Source organism: Rhinoderma darwinii, chromosome 2 (genome assembly GCF_050947455.1).
Source record: "Rhinoderma darwinii isolate aRhiDar2 chromosome 2, aRhiDar2.hap1, whole genome shotgun sequence".
Lineage (NCBI taxonomy): Eukaryota > Metazoa > Chordata > Amphibia > Anura > Rhinodermatidae > Rhinoderma > Rhinoderma darwinii.
Window position 1 is genome coordinate 12,312,493 of NC_134688.1, and position 23,632 is coordinate 12,336,124.

Below are 23,632 nucleotides of genomic sequence, written 5' to 3' on the forward strand. Positions count from 1 at the left end.
ACAGCAGTGAGGCCGGGGGAGGGACGGGGGGTATACAGCAGTGAGGCCGGAGGAGGGACAGGAGGGGTATACAGCAGTGAGGCCGGGGGAGGGACAGGAGGGGTATACAGCAGTGAGGCCGGGGGAGGGACGGGGGGTATACAGCAGTGAGGCCGGAGGAGGGACAGGAGGGGGTATACAGCAGTGAGGCCGGAGGAGGGACAGGAGGGGTATACAGCAGTGAGGCCGGGGGAGGGACAGGAGGGGAATACAGCAGTGAGGCCGGGGGAGGGACGGGGGGTATACATCAGTGAGGCCGGGGGGGGGGACAGGAGGGGTATGCAGCAGTGAGGCCGGGGGGGGGTATACAGCAGTGAGGCCGGGGGAGGGACAGGAGGGGTATACAGCAGTGAGGCCGGGGGAGGGACAGGAGGGGTATACAGCAGTGAGGCCGGGGGAGGGACAGGAGGGGTATACAGCAGTGAGGCCGGGGGAGGGACAGGAGGGGTATACAGCAGTGAGGCCGGGGGAGGGACAGGAGGGGTATACAGCAGTGAGGCCGGGGGAGGGACAGGAGGGGTATACAGCAGTGAGGCCGGGGGAGGGACAGGAGGGGTATACAGCAGTGAGGCCGGGGGAGGGACAGGAGGGGTATACAGCAGTGAGGCCGGGGGAGGGACAGGAGGGGTATACAGCAGTGAGGCCGGGGGAGGGACAGGAGGGGTATACATCAGTGAGGCCGGGGGAGGGACAGGAGGGGTATACAGCAGTGAGGCCGGGGGAGGGACAGGAGGGGTATACAGCAGTGAGGCCGGGGGAGGGCCAGGAGGGGTATACAGCAGTGAGGAGGGCCAGGAGGGGTATACAGCAGTGAGGCCGGAGGAGGGCCAGGAGGGGTATACAGCAGTGAGGCCGGAGGAGGGCCAGGAGGGGTATACAGCAGTGAGGCCGGAGGAGGGACAGGAGGGGTATACAGCAGTGAGGCCGGGGGTGGGACAGGAGGGGTATACAGCAGTGAGGCCGGGGGAGGGACAGGAGGGATATACAGCAGTGAGACCGGGGGAGGGACAGGAGGGGTATACAGCAGTGAGGCCAGAGGAGGGACAGGAGGGGTATACAGCAGTGAGGCCGGGGGAGGGACAGGAGGGGTATACATACAGCAGTGAGGCCGGGGGGGGGACAGGAGGGGTATACAGCAGTGAGGCCGGGGGGGGGGGGGGTATACAGCAGTGAGGCCGGGGGAGGGACAGGAGGGGTGTACAGCAGTGAGGCCGGGGGAGGGACAGGAGGGGTGTACAGCAGTGAGGCCGGGGGAGGGACAGGAGGGGTGTACAGCAGTGAGGCCGGGGGAGGGACAGGAGGGGTGTACAGCAGTGAGGCCGGGGGAGGGACAGGGGGGGTGTACAGCAGTGAGGCCGGGGGAGGGACAGGAGGGGTGTACAGCAGTGAGGTCGGGGGAGGGGTATACAGCAGTGAGGCCGGGGGTGGGACAGGAGGGGTATACAGCAGTGAGGCCGGGGGTGGGACAGGAGGGGTATACAGCAGTGAGGCCGGGGGAGGGACAGGAGGGGTATACAGCAGTGAGGCCGGGGGAGGGACAGGAGGGGTATACAGCAGTGAGGCCGGAGGAGGGACAGGAGGGGTATACAGCAGTGAGGCCGGGGGAGGGACAGGAGGGGTATACAGCAGTGAGGCCGGGGGAGGGACAGGAGGGGTATACAGCAGTGAGGCCGGGGGAGGGCCAGGAGGGGTATACAGCAGTGAGGAGGGCCAGGAGGGGTATACAGCAGTGAGGCCGGAGGAGGGCCAGGAGGGGTATACAGCAGTGAGGCCGGAGGAGGGCCAGGAGGGGTATACAGCAGTGAGGCCGGAGGAGGGACAGGAGGGGTATACAGCAGTGAGGCCGGGGGTGGGACAGGAGGGGTATACAGCAGTGAGGCCGGGGGAGGGACAGGAGGGATATACAGCAGTGAGACCGGGGGAGGGACAGGAGGGGTATACAGCAGTGAGGCCAGAGGAGGGACAGGAGGGGTATACAGCAGTGAGGCCGGGGGAGGGACAGGAGGGGTATACATACAGCAGTGAGGCCGGGGGGGGGACAGGAGGGGTATACAGCAGTGAGGCCGGGGGGGGGGGGTATACAGCAGTGAGGCCGGGGGAGGGACAGGAGGGGTGTACAGCAGTGAGGCCGGGGGAGGGACAGGAGGGGTGTACAGCAGTGAGGCCGGGGGAGGGACAGGAGGGGTGTACAGCAGTGAGGCCGGGGGAGGGACAGGAGGGGTGTACAGCAGTGAGGCCGGGGGAGGGACAGGGGGGGTGTACAGCAGTGAGGCCGGGGGAGGGACAGGAGGGGTGTACAGCAGTGAGGTCGGGGGAGGGGTATACAGCAGTGAGGCCGGGGGTGGGACAGGAGGGGTATACAGCAGTGAGGCCGGGGGTGGGACAGGAGGGGTATACAGCAGTGAGGCCGGGGGAGGGACAGGAGGGGTATACAGCAGTGAGGCCGGGGGAGGGACAGGAGGGGTATACAGCAGTGAGGCCGGAGGAGGGACAGGAGGGGTATACAGCAGTGAGGCCGGGGGAGGGACAGGAGGGGTATACAGCAGTGAGGCCGGGGGAGGGACAGGAGGGGTATACAGCAGTGAGGCTGGGGGGGTACAGGAGGGGTATACAGCAGTGGGGACGGGGACGGGACAGGAGGGGTATGCAGCAGTGAGGCCGGGGGGGACGACAGGAGGGGTATGCAGCAGTGAGGCCGGGGGGGGGGTATACAGCAGTGAGGCCGGGGGAGGGACAGGAGGGGTATACAGCAGGCCGGGGGAGGGACAGGAGGGGTATACAGCAGTGAGGCCGGGGGAGGGACAGGAGGGGTATACAGCAGTGAGGCCGGGGGAGGGACAGGAGGGGTATACAGCAGTGAGGCCGGGGGAGGGACAGGAGGGGTATACAGCAGTGAGGCCGGGGGAGGGACAGGAGGGGTGTACAGCAGTGAGGCCGGGGGAGGGACAGGAGGGGTGTACAGCAGTGAGGCCGGGGGAGGGACAGGAGGGGTGTACAGCAGTGAGGCCGGGGGAGGGACAGGAGGGGTATACAGCAGTGAGGCCGGGGGAGGGACAGGAGGGGTGTACAGCAGTGAGGCCGGGGGAGGGACAGGAGGGGTATACAGCAGTGAGGCCGGAGGAGGGACAGGAGGGGTATACATCAGTGAGGCCGGGGGAGGGACAGGAGGGGTATACAGCAGTGAGGCCGGAGGAGGGTATACATCAGTGAGGCCGGGGGAGGGACAGGAGGGGTATACAGCAGTGAGGCCGGGGGAGGGACAGGAGGGGTATACAGCAGTGAGGCCGGGGGAGGGACAGGAGGGGGTATACAGCAGTGAGGCCGGGGGAGGGACAGGAGGGGTATACAGCAGTGAGGCCGGGGGAGGGACGGGGGGTATACAGCAGTGAGGCCGGAGGAGGGACAGGAGGGGGTATACAGCAGTGAGGCCGGGGGAGGGACGGGGGGTATACAGCAGTGAGGCCGGAGGAGGGACAGGAGGGGTATACAGCAGTGAGGCCGGGGGAGGGACAGGAGGGGTATACAGCAGTGAGGCCGGGGGAGGGACGGGGGGTATACAGCAGTGAGGCTGGAGGAGGGACAGGAGGGGGTATACAGCAGTGAGGCCGGGGGAGGGACGGGGGGTATACAGCAGTGAGGCCGGAGGAGGGACAGGAGGGGTATACAGCAGTGAGGCCGGAGGAGGGACAGGAGGGGTATACAGCAGTGAGGCCGGGGGAGGGACAGGAGGGGAATACAGCAGTGAGGCCGGGGGAGGGACGGGGGGTATACATCAGTGAGGCCGGGGGAGGGACAGGAGGGGTATACAGCAGTGAGGAGGGCCAGGAGGGGTATACAGCAGTATCTGGAGCTGAGGGGCTCAGGATGAGGATTTCCCGCACATGGATCAAATCTTCATTCACAGCGACCTCTGACCTTACATTTAACTCCTTATGCACCTGTGACTGATTAATCAGACAATCTGCTCTACACATGGAAGATATATATATATATATATATAAGTTTTGTTTTTTTATGGTATAATAAGCGCAGCACCACAATGGTTTTCATTGCCGTTACAGCTGTTCCCATCGGCACCAGTGCACTGAAAGAAAAATGCCATAAATGGGACATGACGAGACCCTGAACGGAACATGGCATTTTGACAGCAATCCCATAATCCTCCTTTTTTTTATTTTTTTTTAAACCCTTTTTCTCTTTCATATTTCCCCTCCTCCTTTTCACAAACCTCAGATCAGAACGGTCTCTGACTGTAGGGCAACTTGTTGCACCAGGAGCCCTCCCACATTGCTCTGTGTTCAATAGGAAACAAGCCTTGCCAAGCCCCGCCCCTAACATGTAAACGTAGGTTGTGACAGTTGTCTAATAGACTCCCGTGTTAAAGAAACATACACGCTAATTTAAAGGACCCTGCCGGATAGAATATCTATACTGGTTTGTTTGCAGTATGCGGACATATACCGGCCTCACACCGGGGTTACATGTGAGACTGTAGCTTAGTGACACCCTGTACGGACACACGATGAGGTTGACATTGCAGCATGGATGGGGCTTTCTGATTGGATCTCTGCATCGTCTGCGTTCTTACCTGGTTTTTCTTTTGTCTCCTCCCCCTCCAGGTGATGTACGGAGTGCTGGTGACCTTCCTCGTCCTCCGATCTGTCTATATAGTTACATGGTAAGGCCCCTGTATTACCCAGTCCTGCCACGTGCCGCTCATTAGTAGGATGGGGGTTTTACTCGTTACATGCAGTGTGAATGTCGGGGGTCTGACTACTGAGGGGTAACACTTATATGCAGGGTGCATGGGCACCATTACACTCCGGAGGTCCCAGCGGTCAGACCCCCAGCAGTCACACAGTCCCGACCTCTTTGATTAGAGTTCTCCTTTGCCAGTCCTTGTTGCTGATGGTCACTTGTCGTCTTGCAGGGTCTACCCGTGGCTGAGGGGTCTGGCTTACACCTCGTTAGGAGTGTTTTTAATGGGATTTTTGCTGTGGAATGTGGACAACATTTTCTGCGATACCTGGAGGTAAGGATTGTGTAGGGGGCTGTGTCACGACTTTTGCATCCTATATTTACGCCGTCTACCGTGTGCAATAAATAACACAATCGCTCTATTCAGTTGTGGCGAAACCAAATTCTTGCATTGTTTTTTACGGCGTTTGTCGAGCGGGTTAAATAACATCACTTTATAGTCGGGGTCGTTACGGATGCGGCGATACAAAATATATGTAACTTTGTTTGTTTAATATTAAGCCATTTTGTATGGTGGGGGGGGGTTCATCCTTTTTTTTTTTTTTTTTTATTTATTTATTATAAAACTTTATCAAAAACTTTTTTATTAGTCCCACTAGGGGACTTTACTGTGTGATCATCTGATCGCTATTCTAATACACTGCAGTGTATTACTGCCTGTCCATGTAAAACAGACAGGCATCTGCTAGGCCATCTCTGGCATGACCTAGCAGGCATTGACTAGAGACAGACCTGGGGGCCTTTTATTAGGCCTCCGGCTGCCATAGAAGTACCGGCACCCTGTGATCGCAGTGCCGGGTGCCTGTGGGGTGAGAGAGGGAATCCCCTCCCTCTAAAACCACTCCGATGCGGTGATCGCTATTGAGCGCCGCATCTAAGGGGTTAAACGGGTGAGATCTTTACTGATTTCACTCTCGCCCGCTCTAGCAGGGCTGCTCCCGGCCCTCGGCTTCCTCTGGCGGCTGAGAGCAGGGAGATTTACCTGCTCCCGGTGATATTTATTTATTCCGATGCAGCGCCATAAAAAGGTTATCACATCGGAATAAAGCCCATTAGTGGCCGCCGTAAAAATACCTGTGGGCGGTCACTAACGGGTTAACTTCACATTTAACACTTGCATAGACTTTTACCGTTCTGATAAATGAGGCCGAATAGGTAAATGTTATGAAAGCGAATCAGAAGAACACCAGGGGGCGCCATAACACTTATATACCGGCAATATCTACACACAGGAGCATTGATTATAATGACCTTGAATCTACCGACACCCCCTTTAAATAGAGGAGATCCGTTCCCTAATGCCAAGACGGCTGCACTGTCCGGGTACATGTAGAAGGAGCGGATTGTTCTATAGAAACAGAAGAGTCCGCCATGGACGTCCCACAATTGTCCGCCATGGACGTCCCACAATTGTCCGCCATGGACGTCCCACAATTGTCCGCCATGGACGTCCCACAATTGTCCGCCATGGACGTCCCACAATTGTCCGCCATGGACGTCCCACAATTGTCCGCCATGGACGTCCCACAATTGTCCGCCATGGACGTCCCACAATTGTCCGCCAGATCATTTCTCTTACGATGGTACGCAGCTTTGGAGTCACACGGGTGTTATTTTGCAGGGACATCCGACAGAAGATGCCCCCCGTGCTCGGGGCTATGACGCAGTTTCATGCCTGGTGGCACATACTGACCGGACTGGGCTCCTATCTGCACATCCTGTTCAGGTAATGCGACCCTTTCTGCATCTCACCACCCACAGGAGTTCAGGGATGTTTGGGCAGATGAAGCCCTCTTAAAGGGCTGTAATTCTTGTAGGGTGTGAATACTTTTGCAACCAATATATATATTTTTTTTCTACTGCTCTAATGCATTCAAAACAAAAATTCAAGCAACTGCAAATAGCTTTGATTTGACAAAAGTCCTACCTTTTGTGAATACAGCTCCTATAATACCTATGTGTCTCCATGGTTACAGACTACAAACAAACTGTGTAGTCTGATCGATCCCGACATCGTGTTACTCTATTCCCCATCTACAGACCGGAAAAGAGGAGGCAGCAGGAGTCCAGTAACGTATGACTGCAGGATCTGACTACTCAGGGTTTGTTTGCAGTCTGTAACCATAGAGACACAGATCTGCATAGGAGCTGTAAACCCAAAACTGTGAGGTTTTTCTTTTTTTTTATTCATGTTTATGTTCTCAAAGTAGTTATCATCGGTGCTGGGCTAATACAGGAACTCCTCATTATATAACTCTGCAGTCAGCCTCTCCTCAGTCTGAAATGGCTGATAACAGAGGGCAATCTACTGAATTCAACTACAAAACACATAAGGAGTTTGTCCACTTTGGACAACTGGTTTTTAAATGACAGTGTGAATTGAGCAGACCAAGCGTGTCCCCCACCCGCCGTTATGTTTTACAATCTCGGAAGCTGAGATATGTGTAGCTGTTTGTTGGGGACTGTAGAGTTACTATAGCTGTCCCTGTGACAAATGTCAGAGGGAAGCCTGTGGCCGCTGGTTTTCTTTCACGAAGTCACAAACCGCATCGGAAGAGTGACCCTACTAAACAGCTCCCCATATCTCAGCTTCCTTGGGGCAGTCACCCTTTCTTTATTGGGTGGTCCGGCTTCTGCCGTTCTAACTGGATTTTGCATTGTCTGTTTCAGCTTATATACGCGGACTCTTTACCTTAAATATCGGCCCAAGGTGAAGGTAAGTACCTGCTAACTACATCTCTCTGGTTGGACACTGCTGGGAGTAGTAGTTCTGCTTTGCGAGATGCGTCAGAAGCTTATGATATATTTCTAGGACCCGGCATACGATCCTATTAAAGGGGTCATCTAGTTTTGGGAGATTGTGGGTTCCTCTCCCAGATGTGAGCGTTGTGGCACTTGACATGAGTTTTCGCACTCCCTTTTATAACTTTCTAAAATTCTTCAAGATGTCTGTCTGCTTTCCGTCAGTGAATGTAAGGGTATGTGCACACACACTAATTACGTCCGTAATTGACGGACGTATTTCGGCCGCAAGTCCCGGACCGAACACAGTGCAGGGAGCCGGGCTCCTAGCATCATACTTATGTACGACGCTAGGAGTCCCTGCCTCGCTGCAGGACAACTGTCCCGTACTGTAACCATGTTTTCAGTACGGGACAGTAGTTCCACGGAGAGGCAGGGACTCCTAGCATCGTACATAAGTATGATGCTAGGAGCCCGGCTCCCTGCGCTGTGTTCGGTCCGGGACTTGCGGCCGAAATACGTCCGTCAATTACGGACGTAATTAGTGTGTGTGCACATACCCTAAACCTTACCTGAGCATATACGGATGCACAAAAATAGTCTATCATACTGCTCACACAGCAGAGGTTTTTTATGAAAATTTTTTCCAATGCAATGCAGACGATCCCCTCTGAGCTTGTTCACTGACAGCAAGCAGAAATCTTAAAAAAGGGTATTTGAAACCCAAAGTATATTAGAAAGCTGCAGAACTTTCTCACCATAGTCCGCGATGGCATAGGGAATGCTATCCCTTATTGGTCGGTGCCGGTTCAACTGCTGGGACCTCCCCCGATCAATAGAATAAAGAGGCTACAGCTCAATTTAAGCCGGAGGCGCCCAAGGGACCTCCCTCTCTTCGTTATTGGGATCAGCAGGGGTCACAGAGGTCAGACCCCCTCTGGTCATGTTATTGCATAGGCTATAATGGGAAGATCTCTTTTTTTTTTTTTTTTTTAAAGGGGTGTTCCCACCAATTACTAGCCCCCCCCCCCCCCCCCCCCCGTCTCTCTTCCGCAGCACATCTCCTTTAAGGAGTAGTTGCTAGAAGCGCGCTCTCCGTTTTCAATCATAGAGCTGTATGGAGTGTCAGGGCGCGTGATCAACCACCGCTCCATGCGGCTCCTCAATGTGGACGTGCTGGTGGGGTGGGATGGGGTGCAGCAGACGTGCGTGGTGCATCCATGGTATTGATTCCTGTCTCTGGTCTTTCTCTGAGCAGTTCCTGTTTGGGATGTGGCCGGTGATCATGGTGGAATCTCCCAAGAAGCGTTGACCGAACGGCAAGAAGTCAAAAGAAGAAACCCAAAAACATTCCAGACTTTTTGACAAAATAACCCAAAAACACCGACCTTCTATGCAGTGAGACTCGGACTACAAACCTACGCATCTATATATTCCCAATACACAAAACGAGCGTGTGCACCGGCGCCCCCTATATACAGCCTGGTACTGCCAACTCCAGCAAGGAGGAACATAGAGACATCATGGCGTCACCCATGTGGCAGTCACAACTAGAGTGCCGCCGGTGACCAGCGCTCCCGTTATCTCTTATTAAATGTGACTTCTACACCAGGACCTATAATATCTTGGCCTTTTTATGGGTTCTTGTAGGGTTGCACATGCAGAATATCCGCCTGCCGTCATCAAGTATTACAGGATCGGGATGATCCTAACACAATCTGTATGATCGGGTTGTCGTTGGTTTAGGTTCGGTCCGAGCGACACCGAAACGCACAGGATGTGTTGTCGTCGTCTCCCCCCCCTCGAAGTGTCATCGGATACGTCCGTGTGTTTGGAATATATAACGTGTCTATCGGGGGACTCTTCTGTTACCATTAAAATAACAATGTAATACACACAGAAGGTATACCGTACTGGAGACTGAACTGTTTTGGTGGATACAGTGCCTCTAAAAAGCGTTCACGCCCCATCAGTACATTATTTTTTAAAGCCATAGTCTGGCTTTTCACAGGTTTATTCTGCGTTGTTAGAAGGGGTTCCCCATTCAAAACCCCCAGAGCGGAGAGAGGCCACATATATGTGTTTTACACATTGGCCATTGATTTAAATGGGCACCATGTGATGCTCCTTTTTTCCTGTGGCGGCGCTGCAGGGAAACTGAACGCTTCTGCCAATTCTCCCACAGATCACAGCTGATCGCCGAGGGCTTCAGCATTGCCTCTAACAAAAAGGGATTGTCCAAAGAGGACAACTCCTTTTTAAGCCATTCCCGTGTAGCTTGATCGGGGTCTGGACCATAAAATAAAGCTCCGACGTGCTGCGGTTCTCTTGCACACTGCAGAGGGTTTTCCGTTTTGGGTTTTGCAAATTTTTTTTCTGTGTTTTTGTTTTACCCTCTGTCTTTGGAGACTTCTGTACAGAAATAACGTAAGCTGCCACCGTGCATTGTATTCTGGGTAATGTTTAGGTTTTCTAGAAAAAAAAAAATTACGGCCCAAAAAAAAGTTCCGTTTTTTTTTTTTGTTTGTTCCGCTTTCCAAACTCTTCCCATGCCTTGTTCCGGCGTTATCCATTTCTTGTCGGCTTCTCTCACTGGTTCCCTTCTTAAACTGTTACCCTGTGTCAAAAAAACAAACAAAAAAAAAAAAAGTTGGGGCCGCTAATACTTTTTACAGGCACGTGCCATGCGATGAATGCTTACAAACAGTGCCTAACTTATTTTCTTAATAAAATTTGTGCCTATCCTTTTGTGTTGTTTTTGTTTCTTAAGTTTACTTATTTTAATGATGATTTTGCTCTTATTGTGCCGTTATGTGTATTGTTTTTCACCACAAGGGGGCAGTGTGACCTTGTTATACTTTTCTCTCGTCCTATATATCAGATTTCCTATTAATACCGGCAGTAATCTAATCTGATATATCAATATCGGGAATGATCAATGGAGGAACATTGCACTGAACACTTCTCAGCTCTAGCGGTCCCTGAAGTCTACGTGAGAGATGTCTCGCAGGGGGTGGCAGTGGAGAGCCCGGAGCTCTTACGATCACAGCAATGGGGGGGACTTAAAATGCCAAGTACACAGAGAAAAATATTCCTCCTCTTAATCATTGATTTCTGGTGTATCCTTCAGTCCCATCCCCCCCGGTGTATGACATCCGGCACTCGTCCTGCAGTCACTTTACAGACATTAGAGATAGAACGGGTCGTTGTAAACAGATCACTGACTTCCAGCGCGGTCCTGTAATAGGACGTCACCGGTGTAACAAGTCAGTTCCTGAAATGTCTTCCCTCCTTGATTTTCCACCATCACCTGTGACTGATATTATTGTAAAGTGAAGGAACTGCCGCAACTCAGCCACGAAGTGCAGACCACGTAATGATACAGAGCGGGGGGTGCCGAGTGCTGAGGAGCAAGTGCAGAAAAGTCACCAACGCTCCGCTGACTTCATAACTGCAGAGTACAGACCTCCTCTGGTATTAACGTCCGCACAAAAACTGTGCCCAGGAGCGTCATGGCATGAGGGCCGAGCAGCTGCATGCCAGTCTTACATCACCAATGCCAAGTGTCAGATGGAGGAGTGTAAAGCCTCCGCCACTAGACTGGAGCAGCGGATACGTGTTCTGTGGAGTGACGCTTCTCTATCTGGCGTCTGATGGATGAGCCTGGGTTTGGTGATGACAGGAGAGCGTTACCCGCCTAACTGCATTGTGCCCGCTGTATAGTTTGGTGGGGGAGGGGTAATGCTATGGGGGTGTTTTTCAGGCGCCTCTTAGTTCCAGTGAAGGGAAATCTTAATTCTTCAGCACACGGGACATTGTGGATAATTGCAGCTTCCAACTTCGTATGTACAGTTTGGGGTTCGGTCTTTTTTGCTCCCCCCCCCCCCCCCCCCATGACTGCGCCCCAGTGCACAAGGTCCATAAAGACACGGCTGGTTGGTTGTTTGGGGTGGAAGATCTTGACCGGCCGCACAGAGTCCGGACCTCCGCCCCATCCAACTCCTTTGGAATGAACTAGAACGGAGATTACGTGCCCGGCCCCCTCCCCGAATATCAGTGTCTGACCCCACAAATGATCATCTAGATGAATGGCCAAAAATTCCCACAGACCCCAAAATCTTGTAGAAAGTCCCCAGAAGAGTGGAAGACGTTTTACGGCAAAGCGGGAACAACTCCATATTAATGTCTATGGCTGTAGAATGCGATGTCAGAAAAGATCTTGTGGGTGGGACGCGGAGGTGTCGCTTTGTCATGGGTTTTGGGCATAAGAAAACTAGAAACCGTCGGGGGAATAAGAAATATTAGATAGACTAAGTAAGCAGAGCCCATCTCGCGCATCATCTGCTCCGCTACTCTCTTCACTGGCTCAGACCTGCTGTTTGGAACAGAAGGGGAAGTTTTGTGTCTTCTCCCACCCATCGATCCACAGATTTTTTTTCTTGAGTTTTCTGGTCATGGGCCGGTTTTTCATACTGATACACCGGATAGGTCATCAGTATACGATCGGTGGGGGTCTGACACCCGGATCCTGCACCGATCAGCTGCACCGACAGTTGTAGTGTCCGGTGCTGGAAGCGGATGGCTTCGTACATTGTATGGCGGCCGCGCTGAGTTACTGCAGCTCTGCTTCCGGCGCTGACCGCTGCATAACATCCGGTGCCTGGAGGCAGCCACGACGGCTGATCGGTGTGGGGTCCCGGTGTCGGTCCCCCACTCATCGTGTACTGATCCTGTGGATAGGTCATCAGTATGAAAAACCGGCCCATGACCAGAAAACTCTAATAATAGTTTCAAGGTTTCTGGGACTTCTAATGCAATAATAACTTGAACATCTACTTTTCTGCAAACTGGTTTATTGGTGTTTCTGTATTTGCAAGGCCCATAAATAAACTGCATTGTCACAACCCCCGACGCACGAAGAGTCGCCCACCATCACTACGGAGAGCAAAACGCCCTGTGGAGGAAACCCCTGAGGAGCCCTGGCGGGAGGACTGCCCTTCCATCTGGGCAGAAGACGCAGTGGTATAAAATAGTGTTTTTTTATGTGAGTGATCCAGTTAGATACTCCGAGAGTACCCGGCCTCGCCGTCTAGTGAGTACCCGGCCTCGCCGTCTAGTGAGTACCCGGCCTCGCCGTCTAGTGAGTACCCGGCCTCGCCGTCTAGTGAGTACCCGGCCTCGCCGTCTAGTGAGTACCCGGCCTCGCCGTCTAGTGAGTACCCGGCCTCGCCGTCTAGTGAGTACCCGGCCTCGCCGTCTAGTGAGTACCCGGCCTCGCCGTCTAGTGAGTACCCGGCCTCGCCGTCTAGTGAGTACCCGGCCTCGCCGTCTAGTGAGTACCCGGCCTCGCCTTCTAGTGAGTACCCGGCCTCGCCGTCTAGTGAGTACCCGGCCTCGCCGTCTAGTGAGTACCCGGCCTCGCCGTCTAGTGAGTAACCGGGCTCGCCGTCTAGTGAGTACCCGGCCTCGCCGTCTAGTGAGTACCCGGCCTCGCCGTCTAGTGAGTACCCGGCCTCGCCGTCTAGTGAGTACCCGGCCTCGCCGTCTAGTGAGTACCCGGCCTCGCCGTCTAGTGAGTAACCGGGCTCGCCGTCTAGTGAGTAACCGGGCTCGCCGTCTAGTGAGTAACCGGGCTCGCCGTCTAGTGAGTACCCGGCCTCGCCGTCTAGTGAGTACCCGGCCTCGCCGTCTAGTGGGTACCCGGCCTCGCCGTCTAGTGGGTACCCGGCCTCGCCGTCCAGTGGGTACCCGGGCTCGCCGTCCAGTGGGTACCCGGCCTCGCCGTCTAGTGAGTACCCGGCCTCGCCGTCTAGTGGGTACCCGGCCTCGCCGTCTAATGGGTACCCTGCCTCGCCGTCTAGTGGGTACCCGTCCTCGCCGTCTAGTGGGTACCCAAAACTAGAGATCCTCCCCAAAACTCTAGTGACTGTCCAAGACCTACTTCCTCTGTCCGTGTTTTAGTGACTGTCCAGGACAGCCTCCCGTGTCGCCTCTATAGTGACTCAGAGACAGCCTCTCCCGGTACGTATTTTAATGATTGCCCTTGACAGCCTCCCCAAGTGACTGTTGTGACTGTTCTAGACCGTCCTCCCCAGTTTTTGTATTGATTGTCCAAGACAGCCTCCCCAATCCATGTTTTAGGGACTGTCCAAGCTCGCCTCCTCAAGTTTCTGTATTGACTGTACATGACTGTCTTTCCCCAGTATGTATTTTAATGACTGTCGAAGAAAGCCTCCCCTAGTCTGGGTTTTAGCGACTACGTTACGGCCTCCCCAAGTCTCTGTAGAGACTTTTTACAAGACAGCCTCCATAACTTCCTATTGTGACTGTTTTAGACCTTTTCCCAAGTCCGCGTTTTAGTGACTCTGTATTGACTGTCGAAGACGGTCTACCCCAGTACGTATTTTATAGATTTGTTCATGACCGTCTCCACCCAAGTCCTAAATCAGCCTCCCCCAGACTGTAATTTAGTGACTGTCCAAGATAGCTGCCCGTAGTCTGTGTTTTAGTGACTGCCTGGTGTAGGATAGTCTCATACACGGGGTTCAAACCACAGGAATCCGCACTGCACGGGAGAACGTTGCTCCCCCATGTCCCCTTTTGCTGCAAATGGGAGGAGAACCAGGAGAAAGTTGTCCCCGCAAGTACATGGTTCTCCCCTTTATAGTCTATGGAGATGGACAGAAACAGCCAATATCCCTTTAAATATTCTTCAAATTTAAAGAAACCCTTATGTGTAGTGATAGGGCCTGAGGGGGCGGAGCATGACAAAGGGATTCAAAGCTAGAAGTCACGCAGTGCTGGCCAAAGAAAGCAATCCGATCACTTCTTCCATTGGTTGCTATGGGAAACGCTGACCATTATTGATCCGTTTTTATACGAGGCACATTATAATTTAACCCTGTTTTCGCTGCCTTTTCTGAGCATTCGCTGTCTTCATCTGAAACCCCGTTAAGATGGCCTATTTCTTAAATTTTTTTTATTTTTTATTAAATCTTTACTGACCTTTGTGCTCCCGTTATAAAGTACAGGAGCATTATCCGCAAATTAAAAAAAATAGGACATGTCCTGTTTTTTGCGGGTCATTTCTACGGTCCGGACACTTAGGGTATGTTCACACACCCTATTTACGGACGTAATTCGGGCATTTTCCGCCTCGAATTACGTCCGAAAATACGGCTCCAAACCGCCGGCAAACATCTGCCCATTGAAATCAATGGGGTTACGATGTTCTGTGCACACGGGCATTGTTTTTTATGCGCCGCTGTCAGAAGACGGCGCGTAAAAAGACGCCCGTGTCAAAGAAGTGCCTGTCACTTCTTGAGACGTAATTGGAGCCGTTTTTCATTGACTCCATTGAAAAACAGCTGCAATTACGTCTGTAATGGACGCCGCGAAAAACGCGAGTACGAGCAATTACGTCTGAAATTCAGGCGCTGTTTTCTCCTGAAAACCGCTCTGTAATTTCAGCCGTAATGGACGCTGCCGTGTGAACATACCCTTAGGGTATGTTCACATCAGGCGAAAACCGCTCCTGATTTTCAGACGTTTTTTTAACAACTCGCGTTTTTCACGGTTGTTTTTGGACCTGTTTTTCAATGGAGTCAATGAAAAACGCCTCCAAAAACGTCCCAAGAAGCGTTCCGGAACCTTTTTTGACGAGTCGTGGCTTCCTGGTCCGCCGGGTACGGAAGCCTATTAGGTCCTGCCAAACGCACGACCTTCTACACGGACTGTTGTAAAAAAAGCAGTGGCAATAAACTGCACTCCATAAGTACATACAGAAGTAGTGCCGTGTATTGTACAGGGATCAGAAGACCAGATCTTCCAGTCTCCTGGTCAGTCTAAAAAAAAAAAAAAAGTTAAAGAAAAAAGTTTTAGAAAAATAAATAAAAAAAAAAGTTTTTGCTAATAAAAACAATAATCGCCGTTTCCCTGATCAAGTCCTTTACAGTTAAAAAAAAAAAAAAAACTATACAGGTTTCGCCGCGTTCATATCAACTTCAACTATAAAAATATATTATTTATGAAGTTTGACGCGTAAAAAAAAAATCAAGCGCTCACACAGCTCGTCAACGGAAAAATAAAAAGTTATGACTCTCTTAACGCAATAATGCAAAACGACGGCCCAGACTGAGGGCGGATTTACACGAGCGTGTGCGTTTAACCGCTCCGTGAGTCATCAGATAGGATGCGCGGCTGCGTGATTTTCGCGCAGCCGCCGTCATGATGACACTCTGTTTGTATGTTTGTAGCACGTGGTGCTTTTCTGTTTCCGAACATACTTTTTACTGCTGTTGCGCGAATCACGCGTGTCCCACGGAAGTGCTTCCGTGTGGTGCGCGTGATTTTCACGCACCCATTGACTTCAATGGGTGCGTGATGCGCGAAATACGCAGAAATATAGGACATGTCGTGAGCTTTACGCTGCGGACACACGCTGCGTGAAACTCACGGACAGTCTGCACTGCCCCATAGACTAACATAGGTCCGTGCGACGCGCGTGAAAATCCACTAGGTGCTCCTTTGCTTCGGAGGCCGGTGCTTCAGTCCATTACCGCACTAGGGTTACATGTGGGATATTTCTCAAAACTGCATAATCTGGGCAATAAATATTGAGTTGCGTTTCTCTGGTAAAACTTTCTTTGTTACAAAAAAAATGGATTAAAAATGAATTTTTGCAACAAAAAAAATAATTAAATTTGTAAATTTCACCTCCACTTTGCTTTATTTCCTGTGAAATGTCTAAAGGGTTAAGACATTTTCTGAATGCTGTTATGAATACTTTGAGGGGTGAAGTTTTTAAAATGGGGTGACTTATCGAGGGTTTCTAATATGTAAGGACATCAAAGCCGCTTCACAACTGCACTGGCCCCTGTAAAAATGGCCTTTTGAAATTTTCTAGAAAATGTGAGAAATTCTAGCTAAAATTCTAAGCCCTGTGACGTCCTAGAAAAATAAAAGGACGTTCAAAAAACGATGCCAATCTAAAGTAGACATATGGGGGATGTGAACTAGCGACTATTTTGTGTGGTATAACGGCCTGTCTTACAAGCAGATACATAAAAATTTAGAAAAATGCTGATTTTTGCAATTTTTCACTAAATTTTGATGTTTTTCACAGTTAAATACTGAACATATCGAGCAAATTTTGCCAGTAACATAAAGTCCAATGTGTCACGAGAAAACAATCTCAGAATCGCTTGGATAGGTGAAAGCATTCCGGAGTTATTACCACATAAAGTGACACATGTCAGATTTGAAAAATGAGGCTCGGTCAGGAAGGTCAAAAGTGGCTAAAGAGGGAAGGGGTTAATAATAATAATAATAATAATAATAATTGAAAAAAACAAGAAACACGTAGCGCATAAATTAAAGCATTTCTGAGGACCGCGGCTGGTGTGCTGCAGGTAATGGGGTAAAAGGCTGCACAGTTTTTTCACAGAAAATCTTATGAAATTGTGTTTAAGAATTGTTGGTTTTTTTAACAAAAGTAATTAAATTCTTAAATTTTTAAAAAAAAATAAATGTCCTTTTATTGAATTACATTGTAACCTATGTGATCTAATGTCTAATTATTCATAAATTACATGCAAATCAATTCATATTTATTCATGTTTCCAAACAAGAAACGAGACTCCCATCACCTCCCCACAACCATGGAGAACACCTCAAAGAACTACACTTCCCGTGAACCTTCGCGGCGGCTGCCCCGCCCTCCCTCGGCTCCGCCCTCCCCTTTTTACAGGAGGCCCCGCCCTCGGGCTGAGTTAGTAGCGTGTGCTGCAGCCGCTGTGATTGGCATCACCCTGAGAGACGGCACCCGGGCACCTCACACCCCCGGGACAGGTAACTAGCCGGGCGAGCTGCAGTCAGGGGAGCGCTGCGGGAGGCTCCGTGCTGGTCACAGCTATTATATACTTTATTACAGGACAGCCATGGAAACTCTTCTAGAGCCAGGGAGCCCTGCAGAAGAATCACTGTGCTCGGGTCATGCAGGGGGGGGGCTCTGTATTGGGGTCTTCCCCTCTCTCCATTATAATATCCAGAGCTCAGTGTCTATTATATAGTTATTACAGAACAGGCATGGAAACTCTTGTGGATTAACCCTTATAGAGCCAGGACCCTCTGCATTATAGTCACAGGACTCCGGTCATGTAGTCGGGGGCTGCTCTGTGTTACCCACTCCCCCCTCCTTTATTAAAACCAGATCCCTGAGTCTATTATATAGTTATTACAGTACAGGAAGGGAGACCGGTATTAACCCTCAGAGTGCCAGGGACCCGTTTGCTATAATGAACTCCATAAGCTCAGATCGTGTAGACAGGGGGCATCTCATTGTCGGGGGCTTGGGGCCACCTCCGTTATAACATCCAGAGCTCCGCATCCATTATATTGTTATTACAGTACATTTATAGCAACGGGTGTTCAGGGATTAACCCTTAGAGTGCCAGCCCTTCTATAATGAGCCCTGTACTACTGACAAGGGCCAGCTCTGTATTGGGGGGTCTTCTCACCTCTCCATTATAATATTCAGCGCTCAGCGTCTATTATATTGTTATTACAGTACGGGGATGGACACTTGTATTTATTTAATCGATTAACACTTCTAGAACAAGGACACCCAGCACTATGGTCACTGGACTTGGGTTATGGGGGAGCTCTGTATTGGGGGGTGGGGTGTCTTCCCACCTCTTCATTATAATATCCAGAGCTCAGTGACTATTATATAGTTATTACAGTACACGTATAGCTGCTATACCCTTCCAGAGCCCGGGAGCCCTATATAATGAGCGCTGTACTCCGGTCATGCAGGCAGAAGTTCTCAGGTTTCTTCTCATTATAAAATCCAGAGCTTGTCTATTATATAGTTATTACGGTACAGTTGTGGTTACTGGTATTTACTTAATAGATTAACTCTTAAGGAGCCGGGGACCCTCTATACTGCATCGGTACCTATGTCAGGCAGGTAGCGGGGGGGGGGCAGCTCTTTGTGTTAGGGTCTTCTCATTGCAATGTACAGAGCTCTGTGTCTATTATATGGTTATTACTGTATACGCTAGACTTCACAGATTAACTCTTAAAGGGCCAGTTTCCCCTTTTCTCGTCCTTGATTGCTCATTGCGCACAGGTGTTGCTTGTTTTAGGTCGCCCCTTGTGGTTTATTTCATGCCACGTGCAGACCAGTATCCTATAATGATCGACATGGAGCATCACTCCCATCATTTCTAGTCATGTGATGAAAATTAATGGGTGGGGGCAAAGTTGTACATATAGTGACCGCTTTATAGACCGGGACCCTCCGTTCATGCTCTTGTAGATGTAGCAGAGCTGACTTTTTTTGTGCACCATAAAAACTCTAGTGTTTTGTAACATTACAAATCTCCATGAAGTGAACCAAATGACAAACTCAGCTCTACTACATCTTATTTCAATAGTACAGTTCTTCCAAACTAGAGGAAACTACTTAAGCAGGGGTGCCAGACCCTTGTATTATTTTACACATCCAATGATCCGTAATTATCCAGCATCTCAGCAAGTGAGTTATTTTGCTGCTTCTGATTGGCCAAGAGGGCACAGGCTCCTTTGTTCAAGTTAGGGGGGTATGTAAAGTTTTCTCATACTTCACAGGGGGAGGGGTCATTGATGTTTAGTGGGTACGTATGCATCCAGTGTCCTCAAGGCTCTATCTGATGACTTGTACCCTATAAAATGATCTAACTGCTTATGTATCTTTGCAAAATGATCTATTGCGAAAATAAAGTAGCCCCAAGAGAATAAAAGCACCTTTGGTGGATGTTAGAATTGTGAAAACCGTTTTCCAATATCTTACTTCTAGGCTGAGATATGATCACTTGAAGTTATAGGCCCAAAGCTTAAGGCTGCACCACCGAAATCAATATCTACATCCAGCCAGACTTAAATAATAACAGATGTGTCAACATTGATATGGAGGGTGATTTGTAGCCACAAAAGGTTTCCATGGCAACACTACACCTGACAGAAATCTGGAAACATGCTATCATCAGAATATCTCAGTAGTGCAGCCTCAGGCTTTTGGCCTGTAACTTCAAACGATCATATCTCAGTCTAGGAGTAAGATATTAGAAAACGGTTTTCACGTTTGTAATCTACATGGAAGGGCCTTTAGTATAATGTTTCTTCCTTTAATGGATGTGGGGCCGATGTGCAGGGGGATTCAGGCATGTTCAATATCTTGTTTTTCTACTGTCCTGTCTGTATGTGTTTCTGGGTGAAGAGGAGCTGTCGTTTCAAGGAAATGAAAAGCCACAGACCCCTGGGTGAAGGCGTCTGTCATTTCTCCTCTCGTTAGTGCAGTGGGGGGAGGGGTTTGTAGTATTTCGTATTGCAGTCAGTGGTTATTACGTTGCAGCAGCCTCTATATCACATGGGAGTTGCCTCGTAATAATCTCCAACAACATCTGTGTAATGTGGTGTACGGACGGCTATACGCCAATATGGAGGCTGAGCGGTGCAGACGTGTGAACCATTAGCATTGCCAAATATTCCCCTAATAAAGGAGGAGAAATACCCGGAGCCCTTGAGTCGACCTCCTTGTACAAGTTATTAAAACGCCAGCTGTGTCTTAGTTTCTTACATCTGGACCCTTCTTTGCCACAGGGCTTATAGATCTGTTCATCCAGAGCTTCAGGATTCCTGAATACAATACTAGTACAAGAGTGAAGACTGACACATGTAAACAAATCATAATGCAAACGTATATGCCTCCTGACCTACTCTCTGGGATGCCCAGTCACGACCTGCAGGAACCGTCATTCAAAAACCTGCACAGACCTGATACTTCTCACAGCAGAGTGTTTGTTTCAATTGTATCCAGTCTAGAAATTTTCTGAGATAAACAGACTGGACTCCAAACTGATACATTTTACCTGCACTGATACAGTGTAGCAAACGAAAAGATGTGTGTCGGTGATGTGTAAAGCTCTCGAGGTCCGTATTACAGTCTTTCGTTTGCGGTACGCAGGACCTGCAGCCATATTTCTTCTGGATTTTTGGCTTGTTTGATACAGGGACCCGGCCCTCAGAGCAAACATTTACTCAGCCCTGGGCCGCTGTCCTGTCTGCTTTGTGTTACTAATCCTCACATTGTTGTGTTGTACATTGTAACGCTCCTCCCTCTGTGTAAAGTCTCGCTATAATTTACGTGCCAGGAGATCTGTTCTTAATTGTGTTCGAAATCCGAGCTGTAAGAAACTTTGCAAATACTTTGCTTTTACTTATCATGTCTTATACTCTAGTCACCCCCAGAGCTGAACTCAAAATTCTACTGGCTGCCGCTTGAGTTTTGCCAGCACGTGGCTGACAGTCACAAGAACAGACTACACGGGGTTGCACTGATATAAACACTACATCTTCCACAATGCACTGCAGCAGAGACTGCACTGTAGAGACATTGGAGCAGCTGCGATCAGCTAACAGGAAACAAGTAAAATTCTTAATGCAGCTCTGGATGTGACTGGAGTCTAAGACAAAGTTGTGTACCCAAGTAAAGCAAAGTTTCCAAACATAAGTAGATTTACTGTATTACTATTTATATAATTAACTACCCCGATACATTGTAACAAACTATCAGTGCAGGTAAAATGTATCCATGTGAAGTCCAGATTATTAACCTCAGAGGATTGTCTCCGACTGGATACATTGTGACAAACCCTCACCTGTGAAGTATTGGGTTTGTACAGGTTTTCAGCCTCTGCATGTGTACAAGAATGTTCCTATGCTCGGACTGCAAGCAGAGATCTTGACAATGATGAGAAATTAAAATGCAAAGTATAATAGAAACTTGTAAAACTTTTCGTTGGACAAGTGGGTATCTCATGATGCTGCTCTCAACTTTGGCCTATAGAGGGCAATCCTGGGAGGAGGACCCCACCCTATCAGAGGACTGGCATCGGTGGGTCCGAGGGTCGGGCCGCCGAGAACTTACTGCATCATTGATGATGATTTTGCATACTGCCCCCTATCGCCCTCGTGACGCAATGGCTGAAGCTTTTCATGTGGTCGTATTCGGAGGGCCGTAACGTGGCCGCGATTTAGCGTCTGTTTTATGACTGAAAATTCGGCCCAACCGTGGTCCTAATGATTTGAACTAAACGCATCAGAGATCCCTTTTTGGGGTCATAAGACCCGCGGTCAGGCCGGCATTTGCTGCGTTAATACAGACGCTAAAGTGCGGCTGAATTAAGCCTATCTCTAGCGCCATCTATCTGCAACTGTCTATCAGCAGGCGTCGTGAGCCTGACCTTACAAGTCTCTTTTGGTGCCCCCCGCTCCCCAGTGTGAGGTCTACTGTTCGGTCACATGTCTGACAACTGGTTAGAGCTTAACCGATGTCTGTTTCCAGGGACAACCAGCAGAAATTTGAAAGCAGCTTTGGATGTGACTGGAGAAGAGGAGCTAAAACAACTCAAAATCTGTACAGAAATAGGAAAGCGAAATATAAATCTTACACTTGTATATATATATATATATATATATTTATTTTTTTATATGTCTCTACCCCAGTGACTGTGCAGGGAGTCCGGAGTACAGTAGGAAAGTAGGTCAGGGCTTTGTGTAGTTACCCATAATATAAGACTGTAAACCTGGGTTGTCGGGATCGGGAGGGTCTTCTGACGATCAGACGAGGTTTGAGCGTTCCTCGCGTGCAGCTTCCTCTTCTGGAAAGTCTACTTATATAGAAGGATATGGGTCATGTGCCCGGACCAGAAGACCATGCCGGGAAATGTTACAATAACAAAAATAATACCGAAAAAATATCTCCAAGTGATTACCGATGCTTTTCTATCTGTTCCTGGGAAAGCTGGGTGACCGGCAGCATGGCCGCTCTTACATCTCGTCACCCAGCTTTCCTGGAGTCTTATAACGGCAAATACGAAGCTTAATCCATTTTCTAATGAAATGTCCTGCAACTTTCTAATATAATTTGTGTTCGTTCTTCACCATTTTTAAGAGCTCTGCTTGCTGTCAGTGAATGGAAATATTCTTGTTTACTTCCAGAGGCTTAAAATCTGTACAGAGCTAATACTTTGCACCGCTGAGGGTTTGGCTTCCTACCATAAAGGGCAATCCAGAACCCAATGACCCCTCCCCCTTTTTTTGTGGGGGGGCTTTAAAGGGCTACACCAACCAAAATACATAGGACCACTGCTGCTTGGTTTAGCGGCCCATGATAGATATGACTTTGATTTTTCTTTATAGTTGTAAGGAAATTTTGTGTCATCCATCGCTTGACCAATAATGGCTGAAAGGGTGGTCAGCCAAGGAGAAAACATTTGAAGGGCTACTCCATTTAAAAAATATATTTAATGGTCTTGTAGAAGTCCCTAATTTTCCATTTCACCTATCTCCCATGTTTCATTATTCCCCGTTATGGGGGTAGTTGTCACATGACTGTGTAAAGACAGGTAATTTAAAATTGATATATCTTGGCGTGGGGAAAAAAAAGTGCCACGAGCTGCTACAATGTAGAAACCAGACTGTAACAGCGACTCCAGAGCGCACGACCTATAGACACCGGGTGATCGATGGTTCTTCGTTTTTGACCAGTCATTTTATAATTTTGTAGCTGTTGTCCGGGTCATTAATAGTTAATAAGGTTTCGCCTCGGATTCGAGCGGTTTGGGTCGGGAGGTTTTGGCTGTAAATTAATGTGAACACTTAGAGTACATTAGTGGAAATAGCTGCTGACAGGTCGGAATTGATCAGTTTGAGGCCGGATCGGTGGCTGCTGGCTGGAAGTGTTTAATGTGGAAGATCTATTTGGTTCCTAAGATGTAGCAGAGCTGAGTGTACCGCTGTCTATGCGACCTTAACGGCATATATACCGATTTTAGAGGGACATACTCTGTAAATCGAGGTATCGGTTGGAGGTCCTTAAAAAGTTGATTTGGTGATCGACTGCACAGACCCCTCCCCCGATCCTTATTTTGGGGTACCACAAACTGCTTTAGCCTGACCAAGGAGGTGGTGCTGAGTAAAAGATTACACCGTCCTGCAACTTGAGGGGTTGTGTAGTAACCCTATAACATCTTGCAGGTGTCATATTTAA

The 23,632-nt window shown here is 49.7% G+C and overlaps 2 protein-coding genes across 3 annotated transcripts in view; both read left to right on the forward strand.

Moving 5' to 3' along the window:
- ACER3 (alkaline ceramidase 3) overlaps window positions 1-10,287 on the forward strand; it is a 50,441-nt gene extending 40,154 nt beyond the window's left edge. For both annotated transcript variants that reach the window (XM_075851354.1, XM_075851355.1), the window contains exons 7-11: window positions 4,659-4,717; window positions 4,970-5,071; window positions 6,419-6,523; window positions 7,468-7,513; window positions 8,798-10,287. In XM_075851354.1, coding sequence (XP_075707469.1) covers window positions 4,659-4,717; window positions 4,970-5,071; window positions 6,419-6,523; window positions 7,468-7,513; window positions 8,798-8,851 — 366 coding nt within the window. In that variant the 3' untranslated portion in view covers window positions 8,852-10,287. The remainder of the gene's footprint in view (window positions 1-4,658; window positions 4,718-4,969; window positions 5,072-6,418; window positions 6,524-7,467; window positions 7,514-8,797) is intronic.
- Window positions 10,288-17,298: 7,011 nt separating this feature from the next.
- Window positions 17,299-23,632, forward strand: part of CAPN5 (calpain 5) — a 73,698-nt gene continuing 67,364 nt past the window's right edge. The window contains exon 1 of the mRNA XM_075851356.1: window positions 17,299-17,388. The gene's annotated coding sequence lies outside the window, so the exon portion shown is untranslated. The remainder of the gene's footprint in view (window positions 17,389-23,632) is intronic.